This window comes from Neurospora crassa, linkage group IV (genome assembly GCF_000182925.2).
Source record: "Neurospora crassa OR74A linkage group IV, whole genome shotgun sequence".
NCBI classification, from domain to species: domain Eukaryota; kingdom Fungi; phylum Ascomycota; class Sordariomycetes; order Sordariales; family Sordariaceae; genus Neurospora; species Neurospora crassa.
The window spans coordinates 1309252-1331026 of NC_026504.1; the positions used below are offsets into that span (position 1 = coordinate 1309252).

At 53.8% G+C, this 21775-nt stretch overlaps 8 protein-coding genes across 9 annotated transcripts; 2 read left to right on the forward strand and 6 right to left on the reverse strand.

Moving 5' to 3' along the window:
- Positions 1 to 1761: 1761 nt before the first annotated feature.
- Positions 1762 to 3134, forward strand: NCU07933 (hypothetical protein; the record flags this gene model as incomplete). The annotated part of the gene is made up of 2 exons (XM_011395975.1): positions 1762 to 3007; positions 3033 to 3134. The coding sequence occupies exons 1-2, from the start codon at positions 1943 to 1945 to the stop codon at positions 3132 to 3134; spliced, it is 1167 nt and encodes a 388-aa protein (XP_011394277.1). The 5' UTR covers positions 1762 to 1942.
- Positions 3135 to 3203: 69 nt separating this feature from the next.
- Positions 3204 to 6135, forward strand: NCU07932 (hypothetical protein). Its single transcript, XM_011395974.1, has one exon. The coding sequence runs from the start codon at positions 4785 to 4787 to the stop codon at positions 5700 to 5702; it is 918 nt and encodes a 305-aa protein (XP_011394276.1). The 5' UTR covers positions 3204 to 4784; the 3' UTR covers positions 5703 to 6135.
- Positions 6050 to 8325, reverse strand: NCU07931 (glyoxylate reductase). The gene is made up of 4 exons (XM_957354.2): positions 8106 to 8325; positions 7643 to 8040; positions 6769 to 7462; positions 6050 to 6586 (listed from the first exon to the last, which is right to left on the reverse strand). Exons 2-4 carry the CDS (start codon positions 7696 to 7698, stop codon positions 6245 to 6247), a joined length of 1092 nt encoding a protein of 363 aa, XP_962447.1. The 5' UTR covers positions 7699 to 8040; positions 8106 to 8325; the 3' UTR covers positions 6050 to 6244.
- A 467-nt stretch (positions 8326 to 8792) lies between these two features.
- cys-18 (cysteine-18) lies at positions 8793 to 11189 on the reverse strand. 2 transcript variants are annotated; one of them, XM_011395972.1, is made up of 3 exons: positions 10834 to 11189; positions 9407 to 10764; positions 8793 to 9348 (listed from the first exon to the last, which is right to left on the reverse strand). In XM_011395972.1, exons 2-3 carry the CDS (start codon positions 10741 to 10743, stop codon positions 9336 to 9338), a joined length of 1350 nt encoding a protein of 449 aa, XP_011394274.1. In that variant the 5' UTR covers positions 10744 to 10764; positions 10834 to 11189; the 3' UTR covers positions 8793 to 9335. The 2 variants fall into 2 exon arrangements, with proteins under 2 accessions (XP_011394274.1, XP_011394275.1); XM_011395973.1 differs by having other exon boundaries at positions 8808 to 9348; positions 9407 to 10856.
- A 347-nt stretch (positions 11190 to 11536) lies between these two features.
- Positions 11537 to 13787, reverse strand: NCU07929 (eukaryotic translation initiation factor 3 subunit 3). The gene is made up of 3 exons (XM_957352.3): positions 13463 to 13787; positions 12868 to 13331; positions 11537 to 12768 (listed from the first exon to the last, which is right to left on the reverse strand). The coding sequence occupies exons 1-3, from the start codon at positions 13514 to 13516 to the stop codon at positions 12207 to 12209; spliced, it is 1080 nt and encodes a 359-aa protein (XP_962445.1). The 5' UTR covers positions 13517 to 13787; the 3' UTR covers positions 11537 to 12206.
- Positions 13788 to 14440: 653 nt separating this feature from the next.
- On the reverse strand, positions 14441 to 15708 carry NCU07928 (hypothetical protein). The gene is made up of 2 exons (XM_957351.2): positions 14923 to 15708; positions 14441 to 14866 (listed from the first exon to the last, which is right to left on the reverse strand). The coding sequence occupies exons 1-2, from the start codon at positions 15393 to 15395 to the stop codon at positions 14656 to 14658; spliced, it is 684 nt and encodes a 227-aa protein (XP_962444.1). The 5' UTR covers positions 15396 to 15708; the 3' UTR covers positions 14441 to 14655.
- An 860-nt stretch (positions 15709 to 16568) lies between these two features.
- NCU07927 (mitochondrial carrier protein) lies at positions 16569 to 17901 on the reverse strand. The gene is made up of 3 exons (XM_957350.2): positions 17865 to 17901; positions 17569 to 17785; positions 16569 to 17376 (listed from the first exon to the last, which is right to left on the reverse strand). The coding sequence occupies exons 1-3, from the start codon at positions 17895 to 17897 to the stop codon at positions 16631 to 16633; spliced, it is 996 nt and encodes a 331-aa protein (XP_962443.1). The 5' UTR covers positions 17898 to 17901; the 3' UTR covers positions 16569 to 16630.
- Positions 17902 to 18975: 1074 nt separating this feature from the next.
- Positions 18976 to 21579, reverse strand: NCU07926 (glutaminyl-tRNA synthetase). Its single transcript, XM_957349.2, has 2 exons — positions 19383 to 21579; positions 18976 to 19314 (listed from the first exon to the last, which is right to left on the reverse strand). Exons 1-2 carry the CDS (start codon positions 21255 to 21257, stop codon positions 19234 to 19236), a joined length of 1956 nt encoding a protein of 651 aa, XP_962442.1. The 5' UTR covers positions 21258 to 21579; the 3' UTR covers positions 18976 to 19233.
- Between the last annotated feature and the right edge of the window lie 196 nt (positions 21580 to 21775).

The window sequence follows — 21775 nt, forward strand, 5'->3', positions numbered from 1 at the left end:
CAGTACCGTGCGTGCATCGTACCTGACACACTTCACCGTTCCTGAGCCCCCCTGGCACGAGTCCCTGTGAGTGCTCTCAAGAGCCGTCTGCGGCCGTCTGGGCATTTGATTTTGGCGGACAAGGAGAAAGACCCACTGACCCACCAGTCCACTCGGCTTAAATTCCCACTCGCTTGTGCCCGTGGTCGGCTCCAAAAGACGCAAAGCACCTGACAGAAAGGTACATGACAGTTCGTTTGTGCCAGGAAGGAAGGAAGGAGACGGGAGACGGAAGATAGATCGATAGAAGTGAAGAAGCAAAACATTGAATTTTCACTTGTTGCTGATGATGCCCATCGCTAGCCTACACTGGTTAGAGTAATGACTTGCCGCGTCTCTTTTACTCGACTAGTCGACTTGCATGCATTTGCGTGGACATTGGAGATTGCACATTGGACTGGCTCCCATCTTCTCTCCGCATCGCAAGTCCCGCCCCGTTCAACTCGCGTCTCTCTCCCGCCTCGACGACGAGGATCATGGAAGACTGGAAGATCCACATTGTTCTCTCCAAAGGCTCCTCGACCCTGGACAGGGGCTACATGCTGTCGTACGGCGTCCACCCTCCTTCGTCCTCCGCCAGAACGACGAGGTCTAAAAAAGGCGGAATCGACAGCCCGTACGCTCTAGGATACCCCCCTTGGCAGCCCGCTTAATTGAATATCAAGAACAGCATCGCTGACGATGTCTTGAACGGGGCTATAAAAGATTGCGTTAAGCTTCTTTTGCACATTTTGTCTCCATCCTTAGGTCCCCCCTCACAGTCCCATCTGATCCCATCAAGTCCCATGTGCACCTGGTGTAAAATCCAAACTGGGGCCCGCCTACGGTCTGGATTCCTATTTCAGCGGAGCCAGGATGCAGCGCAAGGGACCAATCCACTCCAGTCACCATCACAGGCAGATTCACCCCTCTCTTCAAGAACCCACACCAAAATCCCACCACCCCCGTAAAGGTACGCCTCGTTTGGAGCATCTGCCACTGACATTGACCTCCCACCCCTGGACGACGAACCTAACACCACTTGAACTACACTCCAGAAACAAGGGGACCTACATATTGTCTTTCCACCACTTGTCTCTCACTCTCTTGGCTGGCAGACCGGCATATCATCGACTAGCCCCAGGGGTCAGGGGAAACAAGCCAAGCATTTCCCTCTCTTTCGGACACTGCAGTTCACAGGAACTGAAGAGCAGAAGAACGTGAAGGAGAGAGACAGAGAAAGAAGAGGAAAGTGACAGAGTGAGGGAGGAAAGGACAAAAAAAAACAAGAAACAGAAAAAAATTACAAAACCCACACCTACACACAGTACGTACATAACATACACATGCATGAGGGCTCTCTGTGTACCTTTTTGAGTCTGGAATATGCAGCTTCTGCGTGGATGCTTGGGCGCTGCAGCAGTCTGTCTGGCTGTCGTCGTATCGGCTGTATTCGCTGAGAAGCGCGCATTGCATGTTTCCACAGATTCGGCCCATTCCCAAGAGAACCTTGGATGACTCTAGGAAGAGCACCCCCATTTACCAACCCATTGACCTCTCATTGACCGTTCACTTTCGACCGCAACAGGAGCCTTTTTTTTCTGTCGGACGGCAAGGTACCATACCACCTTGCCATCTTACACCACCACCTCCTACACGCTTACACCCTACACACACTACACCTCGTACCTACATAGCTACATACATTACATACCACAGTACGGCTACCTGGTAGTAAAAGGGCTCGTCAAGTAGGTGGACTACCAATCCGCAATCCGCTTAGGAAAGCCGGGCCAGGAGAGCCAGGGTCGCGTCTGCCCCTAGCCCTCCTGGCACTCCCTCCCACTCCGTCCCCCCCGGTCGCTTGTTCTCCTGGCCCTTGCTAGGAATCGGTCTCCATTAGAATTCTAATTAAATTCCCAGTATGGCTCAACGGAGGACTGTAGAGTCGATCCAGTCTCGACCGTCTATCCCCCAGCCTCAGCACTCCAGTCTGAGCGAGCCGCACCCCGACCACGAAGGGAAGCATCGACATCATCTACAACTAAAGCTCCGATCGCCTGCACCCCAACCTGATCAAGACAACCCTCAACCACTTCCAGGTCCCTCAGCTTCAGCGTCACCAGCACCAGCACCGACACTACTAGTACCACAACCCTCCTCCGCCGGATCAGCACAGGCACAGACGTTGCCATCCACTCCAGGGACAGCCACAGCAGCTATATCAACGGCAGCAACAACAACATCAACATCAACAACATCAACAGCAACAACATCAACACCTACTCCGGATCTACAGCAACCAGGCGAAGAGGCGAGCTCGGCTACCACTTGTACACCTCCGGTTGAGATAGTCGAAACAGGGGCTGGACAGAGCTCCGTCAGAAGTGGTGACCCAGGGATAGCTACGGACAGTGCTCCCACCATCACAACCACCACCAGTGCCACTGCCTGCACCACCAGCACTCACCAAGATCCCCGCGCGCCCTCAGAAATCGCTCCTCCTTTGGCCGATACAGTATCCGGGTACAACCAGCAACAGATCGGAGCACCGCACAACGGCAGTGCACCCCGTGTCCTAGTGCCCACGCCCATGTCCCATCCGCAACAACCATCTGGCCCACCTACACCTCGCCAAACACCGACCATGAACTATCCCGCCCCGAGTCCATATCCGCCTGCGGGCATGTCCCCGGGTGCGCAGTACGCATATGGAGCGCAAGCGGTTGCCCATGTTGACCCCTACCGAACGAACCAGACGGCGCTCCCGAGCATGCGAACGTTTGACCATGTGCAGCAACAGCACGCTCAACACCAGATGCCCCTGCCGAACCATATGGCCGTCTCGATGGCCCCAAACCAGATGAGCTACTATGCGCCCATGCACGCAGCATACCAGATGCACCCGGGGCAGAGCGTGGTGCACTATGCCTTGACAGGCCTCACGCCGGACCCGCGCATCGCTCTGAGCGGAGGAAGGCACAAGAAGGTACCAATACATTGCACTGCTATAGCCCTCACATGCGACCCTCCCCCTCTTCCATCTCCTCTCTCCCCTCCTCCTCCTCCTCCTCCTCTGTTTCCTGGGACCCATGCTCGCTCGCGCAACACACTAGAGTGCTGACCGATGTTGTTTGTTGTGTTGCTGACAGGAGATCAAGCGCCGAACCAAAACGGGGTGCCTAACGTGCCGCAAGCGCAGGATAAAGGTGCGTTACTTTCTCTTTCGGACCCATTTCCTAATTTGCCCTTTTTTTTTCGTATTCTATCCGGTTCCTCCCATCACGGATGCCTTTTCGGACCTACTGCAACGAAGCGGGGGATGGGGTAGGATGGGGATCGGGCCGGACGGTGTCGAGCCAGGGAAGCGACGCGCGGAGGGAGTGGGTCGTCATGTTGCAGTTGGGGCATTCGGTTGAAGAAGCGCCATGGTTCGATATGACGACAACGGGTGTGTTAAAAATGGCGCGCTCGTTCGTTCGTTCGCTCGCTTGCTCGCTTGTGGTCGGTCTCGATGGTTCGTTGGGGGTTGTTGCAAGTGCAGCTGGGGGAGCAGGGCGGTTTGGGTTGTGGTTGTATGCCTTGGTTACGTTGTGTTGCCTTGGCCCACGAACGGCTGGGTTGGTTAGTTTGCTCGCTTGACTGCACTGAACTGCTGAAGCGAGCAACCTAAGCCCAGTTGTTCACAGTGACGCCTGCGGCCAACCCGCCAGTTGCCTGCCCGCCTGTTACTCACTGCCCGCTTCGGTTGCCCTCGCCTACCTCCGCTTCCCTTGCCTGCCATAGGCAGCAAGCGCAAGCGACGGGAAGCAACCGCAACTTTCCCATTTCGGTCGACGCCGACACAAAGTCCCCGCGGCGAGCGAGCGATCAACGCACCCGCCGGCGGTTGTTAGGCCCCGCCGCTAACAACTGGCCTGGGCTCCAGCTATCTGCTACCATCCTATCCACCACGAAAGCACCTAAAACCTCAATCCCTGCAACACCCTGAGCTCCATCATCACACCTCATCGCTCTATCTTCCACTTTGCGTACCGCGTTACACACAAGTTGCAGAAACAATCGTCTTCCCATTTTTTTTTCAACTCACCAGCAATTATGTACTCGTCATCGCCTAACTTGTATCTCTTTCTAGTGCGACGAAGCCCATCCCACTTGCAACAATTGCAAAAAGTCGAAGCGTGATTGTTTGGGATACGACCCCATCTTCAAGCAGCAACAGCAGCAACAACAGCAACAGCAAAGTCTGACTGCTCAGTCGACGCCCAAGTCTCAGCACTCTGCTCCCGCTTCTCTCACGTCGACTCCGACTGTCCCATCTTCCAGCGTCCCGCCAAGCCCATACCAGTCACAGGCTCAACCTTACCAGCAGCAGCAGCAGCAGCAGTCTCCGCCGCCTCATCACTATCACCAGCAACAGCATCCTGCTTACCAACACCAACCACATCCTACCTCGTACCCATCATCTCATTCCTCCAACACCCCCTACGAGTCTCCGGTGTCGTCCACTTCCCCGGGCTTCGATTACGGGAGTGCCATTGACCCGGCCCTCTCAGGTACCGACACGCCAAGCGCTTCAGGAACGCCTACACCAAATTCGCAGCTGGCTAGGCCTGACGACAGGAATTTTGGCACTGTGGGTCATTATCAAGGCGGAACTCCTGCTGGCTCCCCTTTGCCGGCGACCTCGTTTGCCCAACATAGATAACCGAAGTCTTGCCGTGTCGAGGGATCCGGTTCAGAGCTGTACGACTATCTTGCCCAACATGACTGGCTTACCCACCAACAAGAAAACCGTCGATGATCTTATCGCGCTGGGGGGCGCAGAACCTCCCATTATGAACTCTCCGCCGTCACAGGCCGTCATCCAGGAGATCAACAAACTTTATGGCGATGTATACGTTACTGGGCTGTCGTATTTCTTTGAGACGCAGTGGTACGATTTGAAACCTGACAGGGGTATCCTGACACACCATCCCATCCAACTCTTACTGAATAATCAGCCATTGATGGGTCTTTTTGGTTCCTTTGTCGAACACATCTCCCAGCCCCGGGCGGACCACAAGTATGCTTCCCAGCTGGAGGAGTGTATTGTCTGGGGATTAGCAAAGCTGCCCCTCTCTACTAGATGTAGAGGTTGGGCTCACCCTGGAATGTCAATTTCTCCATACCCGATCCCGCCCTTGGATGACCCACACGAAGCGTTTGGTCGTCTGCAAGTGTTCGAAGCACTCCTGTTAGGTTATCACTCTACGTTGACAGAGAATCCGCTCTATCATCCTATAGTGCTTGGAAATCTCCACACCTCCCGGCGCAATGAATTGGAGTTCTGGTGGCATCTGGCCGATTTGGCCATTCGAAAGCCCAATTGTGACCTCCAGAACCTGCGACGCCTACTGGACGGTCAGGAGAACCGTGATTTCCTGTATAGCCTCGCTGTGCTTCGCGAGTATTCGTATCATTGGAATCCTGCCAACATCGAGCAACAGTTGCCGCCGCAGTTGGCCGAGTCGGACCCGCGCTGCAGGCTTGCGGTGGCGGCCAGGTTTATTCGCACTACCATGGAAGAGGGAACCACAAACGTGGTGAGGCGGTTTGCTCAGCTTGCGTATCGTGCGTACGTCCACCCGGGAGCCAGTGTGTCCGCGAACGCGGCTTGGCGCTACCAACAGAAAAGCGATTAAGTGATTGCAAGTACGGAGAAATGGTCAGCATGGTCGTTGGTTTTGGAGGTCTCTTTTGTTGGTGCTAGAGTTAAGCAAACCACTCTCGCTGGGGGTTGGTGCCAAGTTAGATAGATAGCCCGCTCGAGCGTGTTTCTCTCTTCATCTTTCTGTGGTCTTTCCTTCCTTGGATTTCCTTCTCTTATCTATACTTGCATCGGATAGACGGCGTTTTTACAAGTTCTTTTTCCTCCACAGTTTTTCCTTCTGTTCACTCATTATAAAGCATATGGGAGGCCTTGCAATGGATTTCTTGGTTCCAAAATTTGGTTGCTCTTTGATGTTCTCTTCCCAACCGTTTGTATCAAGTGGCATTCTTTCCTTTTTACAGCATTATGAGAGCGACTAAAATTGGGGCGCGGCTTATATACAAATCCAACACCACTTAGTCTAACCTGCTGATATCCCTGCTGACAGACGGTAGTGTGAACTTTGTCTTTGATGTATTGCATTTAACTCGAGTTGACTTGACCAATGAGCCTTTTCCTACACATAACAACTACTCATTGCATGTTCCTCTGCTCGGGCACAATACTCCTCAACTTCCCTTCCTCAATCGCCATCTGTACGTTACTAATCGCCCACTCCTCCATCTTGGTCTCCGTCTCGACCGTCCATGTCCCCATGTGCGGCACCAGCATGACGTTTGGATTCGCCAGTAAGCCAGGGTGAATCTCCGGTTCGTTCTCATACACGTCCAAGCCAACCGATTGCACCTGTCCAGACTCCAGCGCTTCCACCAGCGCCGCCTCGTCCATCACCGCTCCGCGAGCAGTGTTGATGATGACTATCCCCGGCTTCATCATGGCGAATTCTTTGGTGGAAATGATATGTCTCGTTTCGGCCTGTTTTGTTGTTCATCGTGTTTTCCGTTAGCCTCTTTCCTTTTCTTTCCTTTTCTTTCCTTCCTTTCCTTTCTTTCCGTATCCCACTCATCTCCTCCTCCTCCCCCTCCTTCCCACTTACCAACAGCGGTTAGGGGAAAAAAAAAAGAAAAAAAGGGGCAAAACAAAAAAAAAAAACTCACATTCAGCGGCAAATTCAAACTCAAAACATCACTCGTCCCCAAAAGTTGCTCCATCGTCTCAACCCACTCAACCTCCACCCTCGGAGAGCCTCCTCCTTGCTCCTCCTTCAACTCTTTCTCCCCCTCCCAATCCCTCTTCCGATTCAGATATTGTACCTTCATCCCAAACGCCCCCGCCACCTTGCGCGCCAAACACTTGCCAATCCCTCCCATACCCAAGATCCCCAGCGTCTTGCCCCTGGGATCTCTTCCCAGCGGTGGCATCTTGATCGTCTTTGTTTGTTCTTCTTCGACGGTGGTGCCCCCTCGCCATTCATTCCGGCGAAGAGCCGTCATGCCCGCATTGAAATTCCGCATGGCCCCCAACAAAAGAAACAAAGCACAATCGGCCGTGGCCTCGTCCACAGCGCTGGGGGTGTTGGACACCCGGATGCCGCGCGCGGTGCAGGCGGGGATGGATATGGCGTCGTAGCCGGCGCCGACGTGGCAGATGTATTTGATGGAAGGGGGCAAGGCGGAGATGAGGTCGTGGTCTAGGGGCCCCGTGAGGGTGGTGGAGTCAAAGGTCCGGTAGGCGAGGAGGCAGGAGGAGAAGGCGCCCGAGGCGCATTCGGAGAGGAAGGAGGTGCGGTCTGTGGACGTGGGTTGGATGATGTCGGCGATTGAGGTGATGCGGGACCAGGCTTCGTGGGCACTGTAAGCGTTATGGTTAGTTTTGTTTGATGGTGAAGAGCAGGGGAATTTGGGGGATTAGGATGGGGGAAGAGAGGTGTAGGGGGGTTCTAGGAGGGAAGAGAAGGGTGAAGTGAAGTAAAGTCCGGTGCTGTACTGTACTGTTTAAGATGGAAAAAAAGAGTCGTCAACTTGGACTTACTGCTCGATAGTGCCCAGCAACAAGATCTTGGGCTTTTGGTGCTCTTTGGAACCCATTTTGAAGGTCTTTGCTTCACAGAATTCAGTTCTTTTGATTTCTGGTCTGGTTTCTTCCTTGACTTGTATTGTCTTGTTCTTTGCTCGGTCGTCAAAATACCCGCTCAAGAGAGTTTACCTGTCGTCAAGTGAGATTCCCAGATGAGTGAGTATCCCCGGATTTCGTTATCCGGAAATATTGGCTCTTGATAGCTGTGCTGTGACACAACGAAACCCGGCAATGAACTACTTTGACGACCGTTCGTCGTCGTGCAACGAGGGCTTCAAACCGGAGATATATGAAGGCGTCAGGGTGTGTAGGACCAAAAGTTGGTGGGTGACGTAGATACCGTTTGTGACGTTCTGTTCGTTTGAAGATGGTGGGTGTTACGAAAGACGAAACGAAAGCTTTCGAGTGTGGAACTTACTCGCTCGTGGTGACTCAACCTGGTCTTGAAGTTCGATAACCGTCTCTCAATAGGGAAAGAGCATAAACGTTTTAGAGGGGGTTGCTGAAAACCATTCACTCAATAAACACTCGCTTTATATAATATAACTGGCAGCCTAGGTTCCCCGGACTATTTTACCAATTCGAGTCAGACAAAACGAAACAACAATGATCGCGGGGTTATCTTCGACCGGTGAAGTGTACTATGAAACTACGTGACTGCTACCAAGAGAGGCATAGTGGGGTCGTAGGCGACATCATAACCCAATGGCTGGGCTGATAGCAAGTTCCCCTAGACACAGGTTGGAAAGATGTTGTATGCAGAACACATTCTCAGTAGGGAGGCACGCTGCCTGGTCCCGTTGCAGGCAACTAGAGGTAGTAGATAGGTATATAAAAGGCGGCAATGCAGTTTCCGTGCAATGGAACGGAACGGACGCCGAATGGTTGAGCCAAACCAACTACGATATGCAAGATCACGATATGTTGGAGTGGGAAGTGTCCATTCGCGGGCGGGCGAAAAGAAGACAAACGTGATGCTACTTTGGATGATTGGAGAGCCAGACTTACTCGTGTGGCTTTTGCGGCCGTTCGTCGTACCACTACTTCCTTGAGAGGGACAAATACAACACAAGAGACGCACGAAAATCAGACATGAATCGCGTAGCAGGAAGGGAAAGTGTGAGCCATAACCACATATTATTAACTTCGGTGGCTTCTTTGGTGTACCACAAAAAGACATGCCCAAAAAAGACTGTGTCTTTCTCTATTCCGTAGTCTAATTGTTCCCAGGCCTCGGTTGACGGGCCTTTGGGTATAGCCTTCCTCTCTTTATCGTCTTCTTGCACTTCATCAGGTGCAGCAACCAGCTACTTACGTTTCGAAAACACACCCGTCTCAAATGCCTCGAGGGTGTGTCATGGGATATCATGTGCCAAAGCCAACGCCGTACTTTTGTTGAAAATTTGTACCCGAACCATCCCTAATATACCGTTTTGAAAAACCCCTAGTGAAAGACCCCCATATTGAACCCGGTTTTGTCATGCAAATCATGCCTGTTGAAAACGATGCTTTGTGGAAATCCCAAACATGCCGCTGAGAGATGTTTTGTCCATAACCCAAAGTGTTGAAGGAGATCCTCAGTAAATTACCTCCCCTATCCTAGCCAAATACGACAGGAGAGGGTGGATATATGGTATTGAAAGGGAAATTAGTAGCGGTAGCTGTGACTTGGTTAGCATATCATTCATCAGGCACCAGAAAGGACAGGAAGTAACATACTGGTCGCTCTTGTAGGGACCCTCAGTGGCGAGGCCGAGGTACTCAGCCTGGACGTCAGAGAGCTGGGTAAGCTCGACGTTGCAGTGGTCGAGGTGGAGACGAGCAACCTCCTCGTCGAGGATCTTGGGAAGGACGTAGACCTTCTTCTCGAGCTTGCCGGACTTGCCGAACTCGACGTACTTGTTGGAGAAAGCCTCGTCGTTGGCCTTGTAAAGCATGATCTGAGCAAGGACCTGGTTGGTGAAAGAGCAGGACATGACGAAAGAGGAGTGGCCAGTGGCGCAGCCAAGGTTGACAAGACGACCCTCAGCAAGGAGGATGATGTGGCGGCCGTTCTTCATGAGGAAACGGTCAACCTGGGGCTTGATGTTCTGGACGGAAGCAGCGTTGGCCTTGAGCCACGCGACGTCGATCTCGACATCGAAGTGACCAATGTTGCAGACAATGGCGTCGTTGGGCATGACCTCGAAGTGCTTGCCGACGAGAATGTCACGGCAGCCGGTGGTGGTGACGAAGATCTGACCAAGAGGAGCAGCCTTCTCCATGGTGGTGACCTGGTAGCCGGCCATGGCAGCCTGGAGGGCGTTGATGGGGTCGACCTCAGTGACAATGACGCGGGCACCCATGCCGGAGAGGGCCATGGCGCAGCCCTTGCCGACATCACCGAAACCGGCGACGACAGCGATCTTGCCAGCAATCATGACATCGGTGGCGCGCTTGATACCGTCGACGAGGGACTCACGGCAGCCGTAGAGGTTGTCGAACTTGGACTTGGTGACGGAGTCGTTGACGTTGATGGCGGGGACAAGGAGCTTGCCCTCCTTGAGCATGCGGTAAAGGTGGTGGACACCGGTGGTGGTCTCCTCAGAGACACCGAAGCAGTCCTCGAGCATCTCGGGGTACTTGGTGTGGACGAGGTGGGTAAGGTCACCACCGTCGTCGAGGATGAGGTTGAGCTTCTTGTTGTCCTTGAAGGCAATGAGCTGCTGCTCCAAGCACCACTGGTACTCCTCCTCGGTCTCACCCTTCCAGGCGAAGACGGGGACACCGGCAGCGGCGATGGCAGCGGCGGCGTGGTCCTGGGTGGAGAAGATGTTGCAGGAAGACCAGGTGACCTCGGCACCGAGAGCAGTGAGGGTCTCGATGAGGACGGCAGTCTGGATGGTCATGTGAAGGCAGCCAGCAATGCGGGCGCCCTTGAGGGGCTGGTCAGCGGCATACTTCTTGCGAGTAGCCATAAGACCGGGCATCTCGTTCTCAGCGAGCTCGATCTCCTTGCGGCCGAAGGCGGCGAGGGAAAGGTCGGCGACCTTGAACTTGTGGGCGGGGGCAGACATGTTGGGTGGATATGGGGATATCTGTGAATGGAGAGTACAGGTTAGAATTGGTGATGTTTTGGAGGGAGGAGAGAGAGCAGGAGCACTCACGATGAGGGGGATGGATGGACAAAAAGTGAGAATACTCTTCCTGGCAAGGGGACAGCAATGGATTTATTTAAAAGGAAGGGACTGAGGGGATGGGGTGAAAAGTGGATATCGGATGGCACACGGCAGAAAAGAGGACACGGCCCTGGGGGAGCAGGGGAAGCGAAGGGGAAATCAAAGGGCCCGGAATCCAATGACACAGCTCACAAGCAGAATGTGCAGAGCCTGACTGCCTGACTGACTGAGAGTGGCAGCCGGCGGCGGAGAGGAACAGCAGGGCAGACACGGGTCTGACGGGCAAGCAAAACGAAGCCAAAACTGCTTCGTGCAGGAAGTGGGGAAGGGTCGACGGGGTTTACACTACACTAGGGAAAAAAAAAATGAGAACCCCGCGGGCAAATCTGTCGAACCAGCAGCTCTGTCGGTGTGCATCAGACAAGCAGGCTAGTCCTAATTCAGCTTTATTCCCCACCACAATGCGAGTGCTTGCCCCTCCTTTGCCTGCCAGCCGTTGTCGTCGACGCGGCAAATGGCAATGTGCTTTCTGCCGCCAATTCGACACCACGTTGTTCTCTTTCAGCTTGCCTTTTTAGCGCTGATGCCGTCGGCCTAAATAGTGGGGTTTTGCGGGCGGATGGGCAAGGACGGACATTCATTCACTTTTCGTTTCGGCCGAACTGGACGTTTCCAAGACATCGGGTGAGGTTGGGGAGTTCAACAATTGTTATCGGTTATCGTCGTATCTGGACCCGAATGAGGTTTGGTGCCCATGAAAGCCAACCTCAACGGAAGCAGTAAAGCGCCTGGTCAGCGTCTGCAGCAGCAAACGGGGGGGAAGCGCGGACATGGCGTTGAGATGTCCAGCTAGAGTGCTAGACACATCCCCGAATTGATGAGACCCATTTTTTAACAATTCAGTTTCGGACTTTCTCCAAACCCTCCCATCCAGGGCCGTGGCATCTCCATATGATTATAGGCAATTCATTACATATACGGAAAGCTGAAAAAAAAGGCTGGCCCCTTAAACATAGTAGAAGATAACGGCTTATCGCTTGATTGACGGGGATCTCATGTCTGATAATTCGTCCAACGCGTCCCTCATCGCCTTTTTGGACGCATCCCTTTTGTTTTCTCTAGTGCCTCAATGCCTCCCCCACGTCAGATCAGCAAGGCCACCACAAGATACTGGATGTGATTGCAGCTCTCCCTCCCGTCCCGCTTTACGTAGGCTGCATGGCCGACCCTGCCCTAGACCTTGCAAGGTAAATAACACGCCGACAACCCGGAACGCCAAAACCAAATGCGGCTGAGATATCGTGGCCACCGTCCTCTATCGTCCCATCAAAAAACACCACCACAACCCCTGGTAGCCCCTTTTACTCGGGGAGAAGGTTGCCGCGAACGGCGAACATCTTGGCCGTGATGTTGGCCGTGAAGGCATCCACTTGCCTTGCGTACTGGTCGACCTGGCGGGCGTTGAGCATACCCTCGAGTCTGCTGGGCTCCTGGGGGAGCTTGAACAGCCTCTGCCACTCATCCTCGGGAAGGGGCGACTGCTTAGCCGCCAAACGCGCGGCGTTCTCAGCCTTGCGCTTCGCCTGCCATTGGGTAATCTTGAACTGCTCACGAGTGAGCTGTCTCTGGTAGTACTGGTGGTTGTTGAGGTCGGTGTAGTGCGACTCGATGCTGTCGAGGAGCAGGTCGCAGGTCTTCTCGAGGAAGGGGTCGATGGAGAGGTCGAGAGACTCGAAGCCAGGGTGGGCGGGGATCTGGACGGGATCGCGGCGGATGTCGTCGAGAGAGGCGGGCATAGGGATCTCGGCGCTCTTGGGGGGAGCGGGTATTTGGTGGAGGAAGGAGGTAAGGAGGTGAGAGTTGTGGACATTGACGGGAAGCTCGACGAAAATGTCCTTGTAGGTGAGCTTGGAGTTCCGAAGGCTGTATCAGGTAAGGTCAGTGGTGTGTGCTATACGACATGCGATATGCGACCTGCGCCCCAAGATATGGGTGACGGCAGGATCCCGGCGGTGTGCTGACCTCTCGGTGGTGAACTTGGCCTCCTTGTAGGCAGTCATGAACTCGGGGGAGAGCTTGAAGGCGCGAAGGCTGAGGGCGCCCTGGGAGCTCCTGCTAACATCGTGAACGAGGGCGACGGTCTTCTCGTTCTCCTTCTGGTAGTGGTACTGGTTCTCGATGAAGCTCATGTTGATGAAGTTGCCCATAGTGGCGCTGGTGTACCAACCGACGTTGTTAGCGTCGACGTTGACCTCCTTGAGGTGTCTGATCATCTCGTTTTGGTAGACAATGTTGGCCTTGGCGCGGGGAGCGGCGGCGGCGAGGGACGAGGCATCGCTGTGGCTGTCGCTGCTTGAGACGTCGACGGAGGGGAACTGGAACGAGTTGGTGACCTCGATGGCACCGTTGTTGTCCATGCCAACAATGGAGCCGGTGGCAACGGTAGGGAAGCTGGTCGAGCAGTGCTTCACGATCTTCATGACCACCTATGGTGCCGACGCTGGTTAACAAAGGGGGCCTTATGGCGGGCGACTTGGGGGGCCGGGCAGGCATGGCGGGGCTCCGGCGGCAGGAGAAGACGACGGACGACGTAGAACAAGAGCTATCTCCAACTTACAAGGGCCTCGACTTGGACCGACTTGATCGGCGCATCCTTCTGAACTTCGGCCATGATTGCGGATTGACGGGACTCGATTCTCACGTGAAGACGCGACGGTGTGGTTGGGTATGCCGTTGCGGTGGTCAGGCTGCTGCTGGGGGAGTCGAGTTCGTCAGTCGTGGAGGACTTCAACAACTTTTCGCAACTGAATTCTCTCGCTTGCGTTTGTGGGCACTGCTGGCGACCAACCGGCCGCACTGGGGTGTCCTGCCGGAAACAGACTGCCAGCAAAGACCGTGTGCCGGCGGCTGGCAGGTGGCGGGCGGGCGGTCGAGAAACAAAGAAGTTGGGCAATGGCCTGTGCTTGAAAGGTGTTTGGCCGTGACTATGGTTTTAGCTCAGAGACGTACCGCAGAAGTACCTCTCACTTTTCAGCTGCGAGGAACAGTGCTCACTCGATGACTGTCGCACTGCTGACTGTGTGGTCTTCCACAGCCCAACCCCACTGACCAAGTTTGGTCCCACTTGATCTCGTCGACTTCTCGCTGCAACGATGGAGTCTGGGGAGGGCATCCACTCTTGACCGAGGAATTTCCTCACAATGCGGAGATCGTCGAACGGCACCAACTCAGATATTGAAACTGCAGCTTCCTGCCAATTGATGAGGGTCAAAATCGTGAGAGCATTCGAGCTTCATTGACAACCCCTCACTCAAAGTCCCGCGAGAGATCACCACTTCCACAATGGGACTCGGACTTTTGGTGGCGGTCGCCAACTCGCCGTGATTTGACATCCGCAACCAGCAGCATCCCACGCTTCCCAGGGCCCCCCCCCGCCGAACCTAGTTTCGCTCCTCGTCTTCAAGGTTCACGCCATCTTTAAATATGCGACTCCGACGTCTTCCATGGACACGTCGTCATACCCCTCTTTCCTCTTAACTTTCACACCCTGCGAATATTCCCATCACGACTTCAAGTTCACTTCAGCTGTCAACTTGAAAGATAAAGCACGAGTCTATTCTACTGAGTATCGATGCCTCTAAAGATATCTCTGTGGTTATTACAATGATTATAACTCCCTTCGATGCATGGTGACCATATCGCCTTGTCACCGTCAATTTCCACCAAAACGCCAACCTCGACGCCCAAGCCGTTCCAAGTCTAAACCGTCATGCCCAGCGTCTAGCACCGGAGACAAGTAGCTCCTAAACCTCAATTCCACTCGGTGAGATCCCAGCTTTCAACGTTGTCTCGGATGGTCAACCGATGGCGATCAATATGCCAGAAGGAATACAACGACCTGGTTGCCCCAGCCGCTTTTCGATGCGCAGGGCCAGTTCCCCCCTTCTTCGCATCTTCTGGGGATCTCCAGATGCAGGTTGCAAGGTTGCGACGCTCCTCATTTGGCGTGCCGAACCAGTACCTGAACCGTCAATGTCAGCATGCTGGTTCCTGTGGAGGAATATGGCTGTTACTCACTTCAAGAACCCTCCACTCGCGGTGGCTTCAGCATGAGCAGCCTTGTCCAGCTCACCCAAGTCCGCATAGTTCTCGACCGTCGACTCGAATACTTGTGACCGGAAAGCAACAACAAAGAAGGAAGTCTCCTTCCATGTGTAGTTACGTTTTCGTGCGAGTGCGCGAACGTGTTCGATGATCTGGTCCCAGTTGAAGGTGTCGCGGTATGGCGCAGTTGCGTAGTCCTCGCGGAGGCACGTCAACTGACTTAGGGCAAGTGCCAAAATCTGGTTCTCAGGGTCAAGGGTTGTGAGGTCGAGAAGGTGTTGTTGCTCGATATAGGGTGATACTACAATGTATCGCTCCTTGTCCGGTAGCTCCGTGGGTGTGGTCTGAATGTTATTCTCAGAGACGATACTGGAAGTCTTTTCAGGATGGACCGGAGTACTATGGCTGGCCATAGCTACGCCGACGGGACCTTGGGATATGGCCATGTTGTCGAGAAAAGGAGATGCTAGGCTAAGGCAGCAGAAGGGGGACGAGATAATGCGACGGCGATCGCGTGAGGACAAAGACTTTGGGTTGCGGAGGAGAAGGGTTGACTGGAGTTTACCACATTGGACTCAACGTGGCCTATTTACTGCTTGGTCGTCCAACTCGGCTAAGGTGCGCAATGACTTCGAGATATGACGGCTGAGGTCTTGGAAGGATGGGCGCTCAGGGTGAAGTAGTCTTTGAGATTGCAAAAAGAATGGACTAATAAGGATGAACAGGGACGAACGGGCACGAACTGTGGTGACATACCGCTCTCAAATCGCGAGTTCATATGGATGACATACTCGAAGGATGCGGGCAACCGCGCCTGCCAGTTATTGCGACAATGTGCATACACAATTGCTGATCGCGCAATCGGTCACAAGGGTGGTGCCATAGCAAAGACCCCAAGCCGACCCAGGCGGATCCTTGGTCATCAAAACCAAGAAAACTAGAAGTGAAACAAATTGCACATCACTTTCGAGTACTGCTGTCTGGAAGGTCTGGAAGGGACGATGGAATTGTACGGGAAGGGTAGGTGTCTTTTCCATTATTCAGTCTGGCGCTTCACGGCTGACTTGGTCTGAAGTGGCCGGTTTTTTTTTCTTTTTTGCGATGATGGGAATCGTAATTGCGGATCTGACAGCAGCGCATTCGCCAACAAAGGGTCAGGTACACAAAACCCAAAACGTGGCGGTTCCGCTGTGATTTTTGGCTTGTTCTTCATCTGAACTCATAATGAAAGCCCTCGTAGTGCCGATTCGAGTCCGAACTCAAGCCAAAGGCCGTCAGTTGATATGACAGGACTTTCCATGTCACTCATCGCAATGCGCAAGTGGCCGATCAAATCTGGAACCCTCTAAAACACAATCAGTCGACAAGGGCGATTTTCGAGTCATGAAAACCTCCGACAGCGGCTTGATACCTCATTTCTGCCCACCAGATATCAATAAAGCCTTGTTCATCTCTGCAGCGCAGCGCTGCGCGGCTAACGGCCATTTCGGAATTGGGGCCGGCTAAGTATGGACATCAGATGAGACGAGACTTAGCCGGGATGATCGATACTGGAGAAGTCGAGCCTCGTAGGGCAAATCTTCCAGCGTTGATCCCCCTCTTGCTCATGTTATTTGGAACCATACAAGGCGCAATCACACGTGGATAACGATCTCGGACACTGCATCTCGGAGAGCATCTATCATTCCTTTTTCAACCACACCTTGGCGACCTCGTACGACCCGAGATAAAGCCCGCTGCCGAAGGCCGCCCACGCCGTGCGCAGCGCGCCGCCCCGAAACAACCCTCGGATCCCTCGCTCCCGCACAATCTCCTTTGCGACCTGGAACCCACTCGTACCCTTGCTGCTCTTGTGCTGCCGACCTCTCTCGAGCACTTCCCCAGACGAAGACTCCGGCTGTTGTGTCCCCCCTGCCGCAAGCATCATCTGCGTCTTGACAACATCCGTAGGCGTCGTCACAAACGCTGCCAGCGACCCTGACACGGCGGCCGACACTCCGGTGACGAATCCCGTTTCGACCAGACTTCTTTCTTGTTCAGACCCCTTCCCTCGATTCCGATCTCTCACCTCCCATATCCTTCTTCGAACCCTTTCAAACAAGGGAAACTGCAACGCCGTAAACGGCAGATTTCTCGCTACCAGGGCTGTGTAGCCCGAGAACAGTCGTCTCCATACGCCGTCTGGGCTGTGGCGGAGCATGTTGAGGGCTTCGAGGGAGGTTGATTTGGGTTTCCCGTCGCTAGTAGTGGACCGTCGAAGGACTTGTGCGTTTTGCTTGATTACTTCGGCGGGCGTGAGGACGAGGCAGGAGGCTAGTTCGGCTCCCGCAGAGGCGAGGGAGTGGGTGAAGGGTGTCGGGATGGATGTGGGGAGGGTCTTGGAGAGAAAGGATTTGGAGGATTCGTAGGTATAGAAAAAGACGCCGGCTATGTAGAGGAGCAGAAGGAGGAGGAGGAGGTAAGTAAGTAAGTAAGTAAGTAAGTAAGTAAGGGGGATCTTAAAGTCCACAGGTTCTTCAAAGGTAGGTTGATCGGGATGACCCCGACCGCCACAGCATTCGAAGCGATGTGAGGAGTATACTGTCTGAAGGAGAATGAAAGGTAAAAAGAAAAACTCACCAGCAGGCAAAGTAGCAAAGATCACACTGCCTATTCCCTGGTATAACCCTCTGAACAAGGCGGCCTTGGGAGGCTGGATTCCCAGTGTTCCCTTTATGGCAGAGTGTTGTTTCTGAGAAGCGTAGACATCTTGGTAATCTTGACTTTGGATACGGGTCTTGATTGTGTCGAGGGGGTAGACGAGGAGGTCGACGGTGAAGGCTGCTATTGAGCCGGCCTGGTTGGTTGTATGAAGTGAGTGAGACTGTACGTATGTAAACTGGAGATGCGGTGAAAAAGAGAGGATGAACACTTACGATTAACACCTGATGTGCGGCACTGTCGCCCATCTCTGCTTGAATGGTTCACTCAGCCTTCCTAAATATGAGGTGGGGTGAGGAAGCAAAGTAACCTAGTTGGAAGAAGAACCACAGAAGTACTATTCGGAAAGGTCGGTACGAATGTGGCTGCGGCTCTGTAGAACAAATGGAGAGACACACGCACGTGCAAGATTAGTATGAAATGAGATGAAAGAGACTAACCAAGCATGCAATCTAGGCCCGTCCCGAACTCTGGATTGATGGGATCAAAATCCGTCATACATACATACATACACTACAGTAGTCTAAGTAGGTCGATGCAAAAAGGGGACCATGGCGATGGGATCGTCAATCGGTTCGATGACATCATCATCGATATGCCTTGAGCCGTTTTGGAGTCGATACTAGAGGTAGTACTGCCAGCGCTGAGTCAGCCGAAAGGGGAAAGCGCTTGTTTTCGTGTAAGTGTTAGTGGGAGAGAAAGAGAAGGGCAGTTAACACTGCATAATTGGAGGAGATGATTGGTAAATTAATCATTCGCACATCATCTTGAGTTGCCAAAGGTTGAATTTGAGTACGGGTCTGGACTTCTTCATGTCCTGACTCTGCTTCCGAGCAATTGCGACGGAGGGAGCTCTAACACCCGGGTTCTTGTTCTTGAGGTACACTATGTAGATTGGTCGTCAGTCTTGGCCTTCACAGTAGCACCACGAAAAGAAAGACGAGCACAAAGATGCAATAAAAGACACCAAGCACCTCCAAATTCAGAGGGCAAAGTGTTACTTAAGTGGTAAAGTGAAATATCTACCAAGAAATACTGAGGGTATGTGCTACCTACCTATGTATAGCGACTACCAATGGTTTGATATCTGCAAAATGCATCATGATGCATATATGTAGCACTCGCATACGCCATTTTTAATGGGCGAGTCTCCAATGAAGACCTCACCTCCATTGCGCCTCTTATTTCATTTGCCTCTAGATCAGTGTTATAGGGCAATATGAGCTGTGACAACCAAAGAGAATATGGCCAAAGTGGTAGCTAGGCATGTTTATGAGGAGGAAGACGGGGAAGAAAGGGGAAAAAAAAGAAAGGAAAAAAAAAGAGAAAAAAAACCAGAAAAAAAAAAGGGCAGCATATCAGCCAGACACAAAGATATTGAATTGGCGACACACAAAAAGCCAAATATTTTTGTGAATAAGTATTCATGATGCCATGTCCATTTTCAACTCCGCTACTCCATCTGGACACCGTAAACCTAAAAAAAGTGATATCTCGGGGCCAAAATTTGCTCATACACTCATAACCATTCTATTCTATATTTTTTTCGACATCTTCTTTTTTTGTTAATTCGCGGACAACTGCTTAGTTCTTCTCCTTATCCTCCTTGAGCGAAACAATGCGGTTAAGAACGATCTTGTCATCTGTGCTTTCCTTGTCCAGGGCCTGCAAAACTATCGGTTAGCTACAATTCCGAGATAGTGTCAGGGAAGAGGGGGGGGGGGGGGACTTACAAAGTAAGCAACACGCATAGCCTGGAAGCGGACACTCTCAGGACCGCCCTTGCCAAGCTCGCTCTCACCAGCCGCCTCAGGCCAAGGAGCGCGGCGCTTGACCTCGTCGAAGCCAGACTCGATAAGGGCATCAGGGTAGACGACCTCGCTCTCGGGGTTGATGTCGCTCAACCAGCCGCCCTCGGCAGCAGCGGGGTTCTCCGACTTGAACAGTTGGTTGTAGACGCGGACCTCACACTTGCGAGAGCCGTCGGTGCCAACCCACTGGATAAAGGTCTTGGGCTTCTTGGTCTCACGGTCGAAGACGGCGCGGATCTCGGTGACCTTGCCCGTGGTCTCGTCCTTGGTGAAGCTGGTGGCCTTGATGGGGAAGGGGGCCTGGAGAAGGCCGACGGTCTTGCCCGGGGCGAGGCGGAAGTAGTCCTTGGAGTCGACCTCACGGAAGTCGGAGCGGTCAATGTAAACGGTCTTGGTGAACTTGATCTTGTGGTCGCCCATAGCGGCGTTCTTGGACGAGAAAGGCACGGTGAGCTCGGAACCGTCGAACTCGTCAGCGTCCTCGATCACGACGGGAACGGGGTCAAGCACGAGCATCAGGCGGGGCACGGTGCGCTCGAGGTAGCGGCGGATGGTCTGCTCAAAGCGGACAATCTGGATGATGCTGTTGGAGGTGGTGACGCCGAGCTCGTTGACGAACTCGAGGATGGCGCCGGGAGGAACACCTCTGCGGCGGACGGCGATCAGGGTGTACAGACGGGGGTCGTCCCAGCCGCGGACAATCTTGCGGTCGACCAGCTCCTTGAGCTTGCGCTTGGAGAGCACGGTGCCGGACAAGCTAAGACGGCCGTACTCGCGCTGCATGGGCTCGTAGACCTCGAGAGACTTGTTGAGCCACTCGTACGAGACACGGCTGAGCACGAACTCGGTGGTGCAGAGGGAGTGGGTGATGCCCTCGAAGCTATCGCAAAGACAGTGGGTGAAGTCATATGTAGGGTAGATCTTCCACTGGCTTCCGGTCCTGTGGTGAGGCTTGTCAAGGACTCTGTAAGCGGCAAGATCCCACATCTGGGGGTTACCGTCGGTGATATCCTGCTTCATGCGAAGGAAAGCTTCCCTGGGCTTGTATTTCCCGTCGCGCATGTCGCGGAACTTCTGGAGGTTCTCCTCGACGGACTGCTCGGCGTGCTTGCAGCGGAAACGGGGGCTGGAGCCCTTCTCACCTCCACGCTGGAGCTTGATCTCGTCATCGTTGCAGTGGCAGACGTAGGCCTTGTCGAGGCCAATCAGCTTTTCGGCCAGGTCGTACAGCTTCTGGAAGTTGTCGGACGAGTACGTGATCTTGTAGGGGGTGAAGCCGAGCCAGCGGACCGTGTCCTCGATGGCGGTGAAGTAGATTTCCTCCTCGGCCTCGGGGTTGGTGTCGTCGAATCGGAGGTAGCAGTTGCCGCCGTGGTATTTGGCAAAGCCAAAGTTGATGGCAATGGCCTTGGCGTGGCCGATATGGAGGAAGCCGTTGGGCTCGGGAGGGAAACGGGTGAAGACGGGCTTGACGGGGCGCTCGTTGTAGACGTCGTTGAGGAAGCCCTGCTTGAACATGGCCTGGGTGTCGATGGGGGCCTCTTCGGGCTTGGGGGTCTGCTTCTTGGGGGTGGCACCGTCTTGGGCAGCGGCAGTCGTAGCGGCGACGTTCTTCTTGTCGTCCTTGTTCTTCTCCTTGATGGCCTTCTTTGCGCGCTTGGCCAGACGCTTCTTGAGCTCGCCCTTGGAGACCATCTCGCCGGTCTCCTCGTCAAGAACGAGCTTGGGGGCATTGGGGTCGACGGGGGCGTCGGCCAGCTGCATCTTGGCAGCGGCATCTACAACGGCGTCGGTCATGATGTGTCTGTGTGTGTGGTGTGCGGTTTGCGACTGGGTGGTGTGTGTGGTGGTGGGCTGTCGCAAAGTCTCTCAGACGTCTCGATATGCGATTGCGTTGCGCAGAAAAGCGGGCGGGCTCTCTTGAGGTGGAGGCTAGGTATGTATATGGGAGAGGGCGACAGGACCTGCTATCGCGACGGGCTAGAGTCAACCGGAGAGGTTGTCGGTCGGACAAAGGATGGCTGTGCCGGCGGTGATATGCGGTGACGGGGGTGAGTCAGGTAGCAAGACTCGAATCAAACGGCGACAAGTTGGGACCGCCGCGATAAGTGTCTGGCAAAATTGTCGGAGATGGGCACACACACACGACGGGCGCCAGCGAGGGAGGGGTACGGGCCAGAACGTCCAGGAACTTACAAGGGGTTTGAGGGCGTCCCTAGCGCTGTGCCCCGCCTCAGCCCGCCCAAGCTAGAGGTACCTCTACACTACCTAGGGGCGGTGACATGAATGATGGAAGATAAGGTAAGATAAGGACA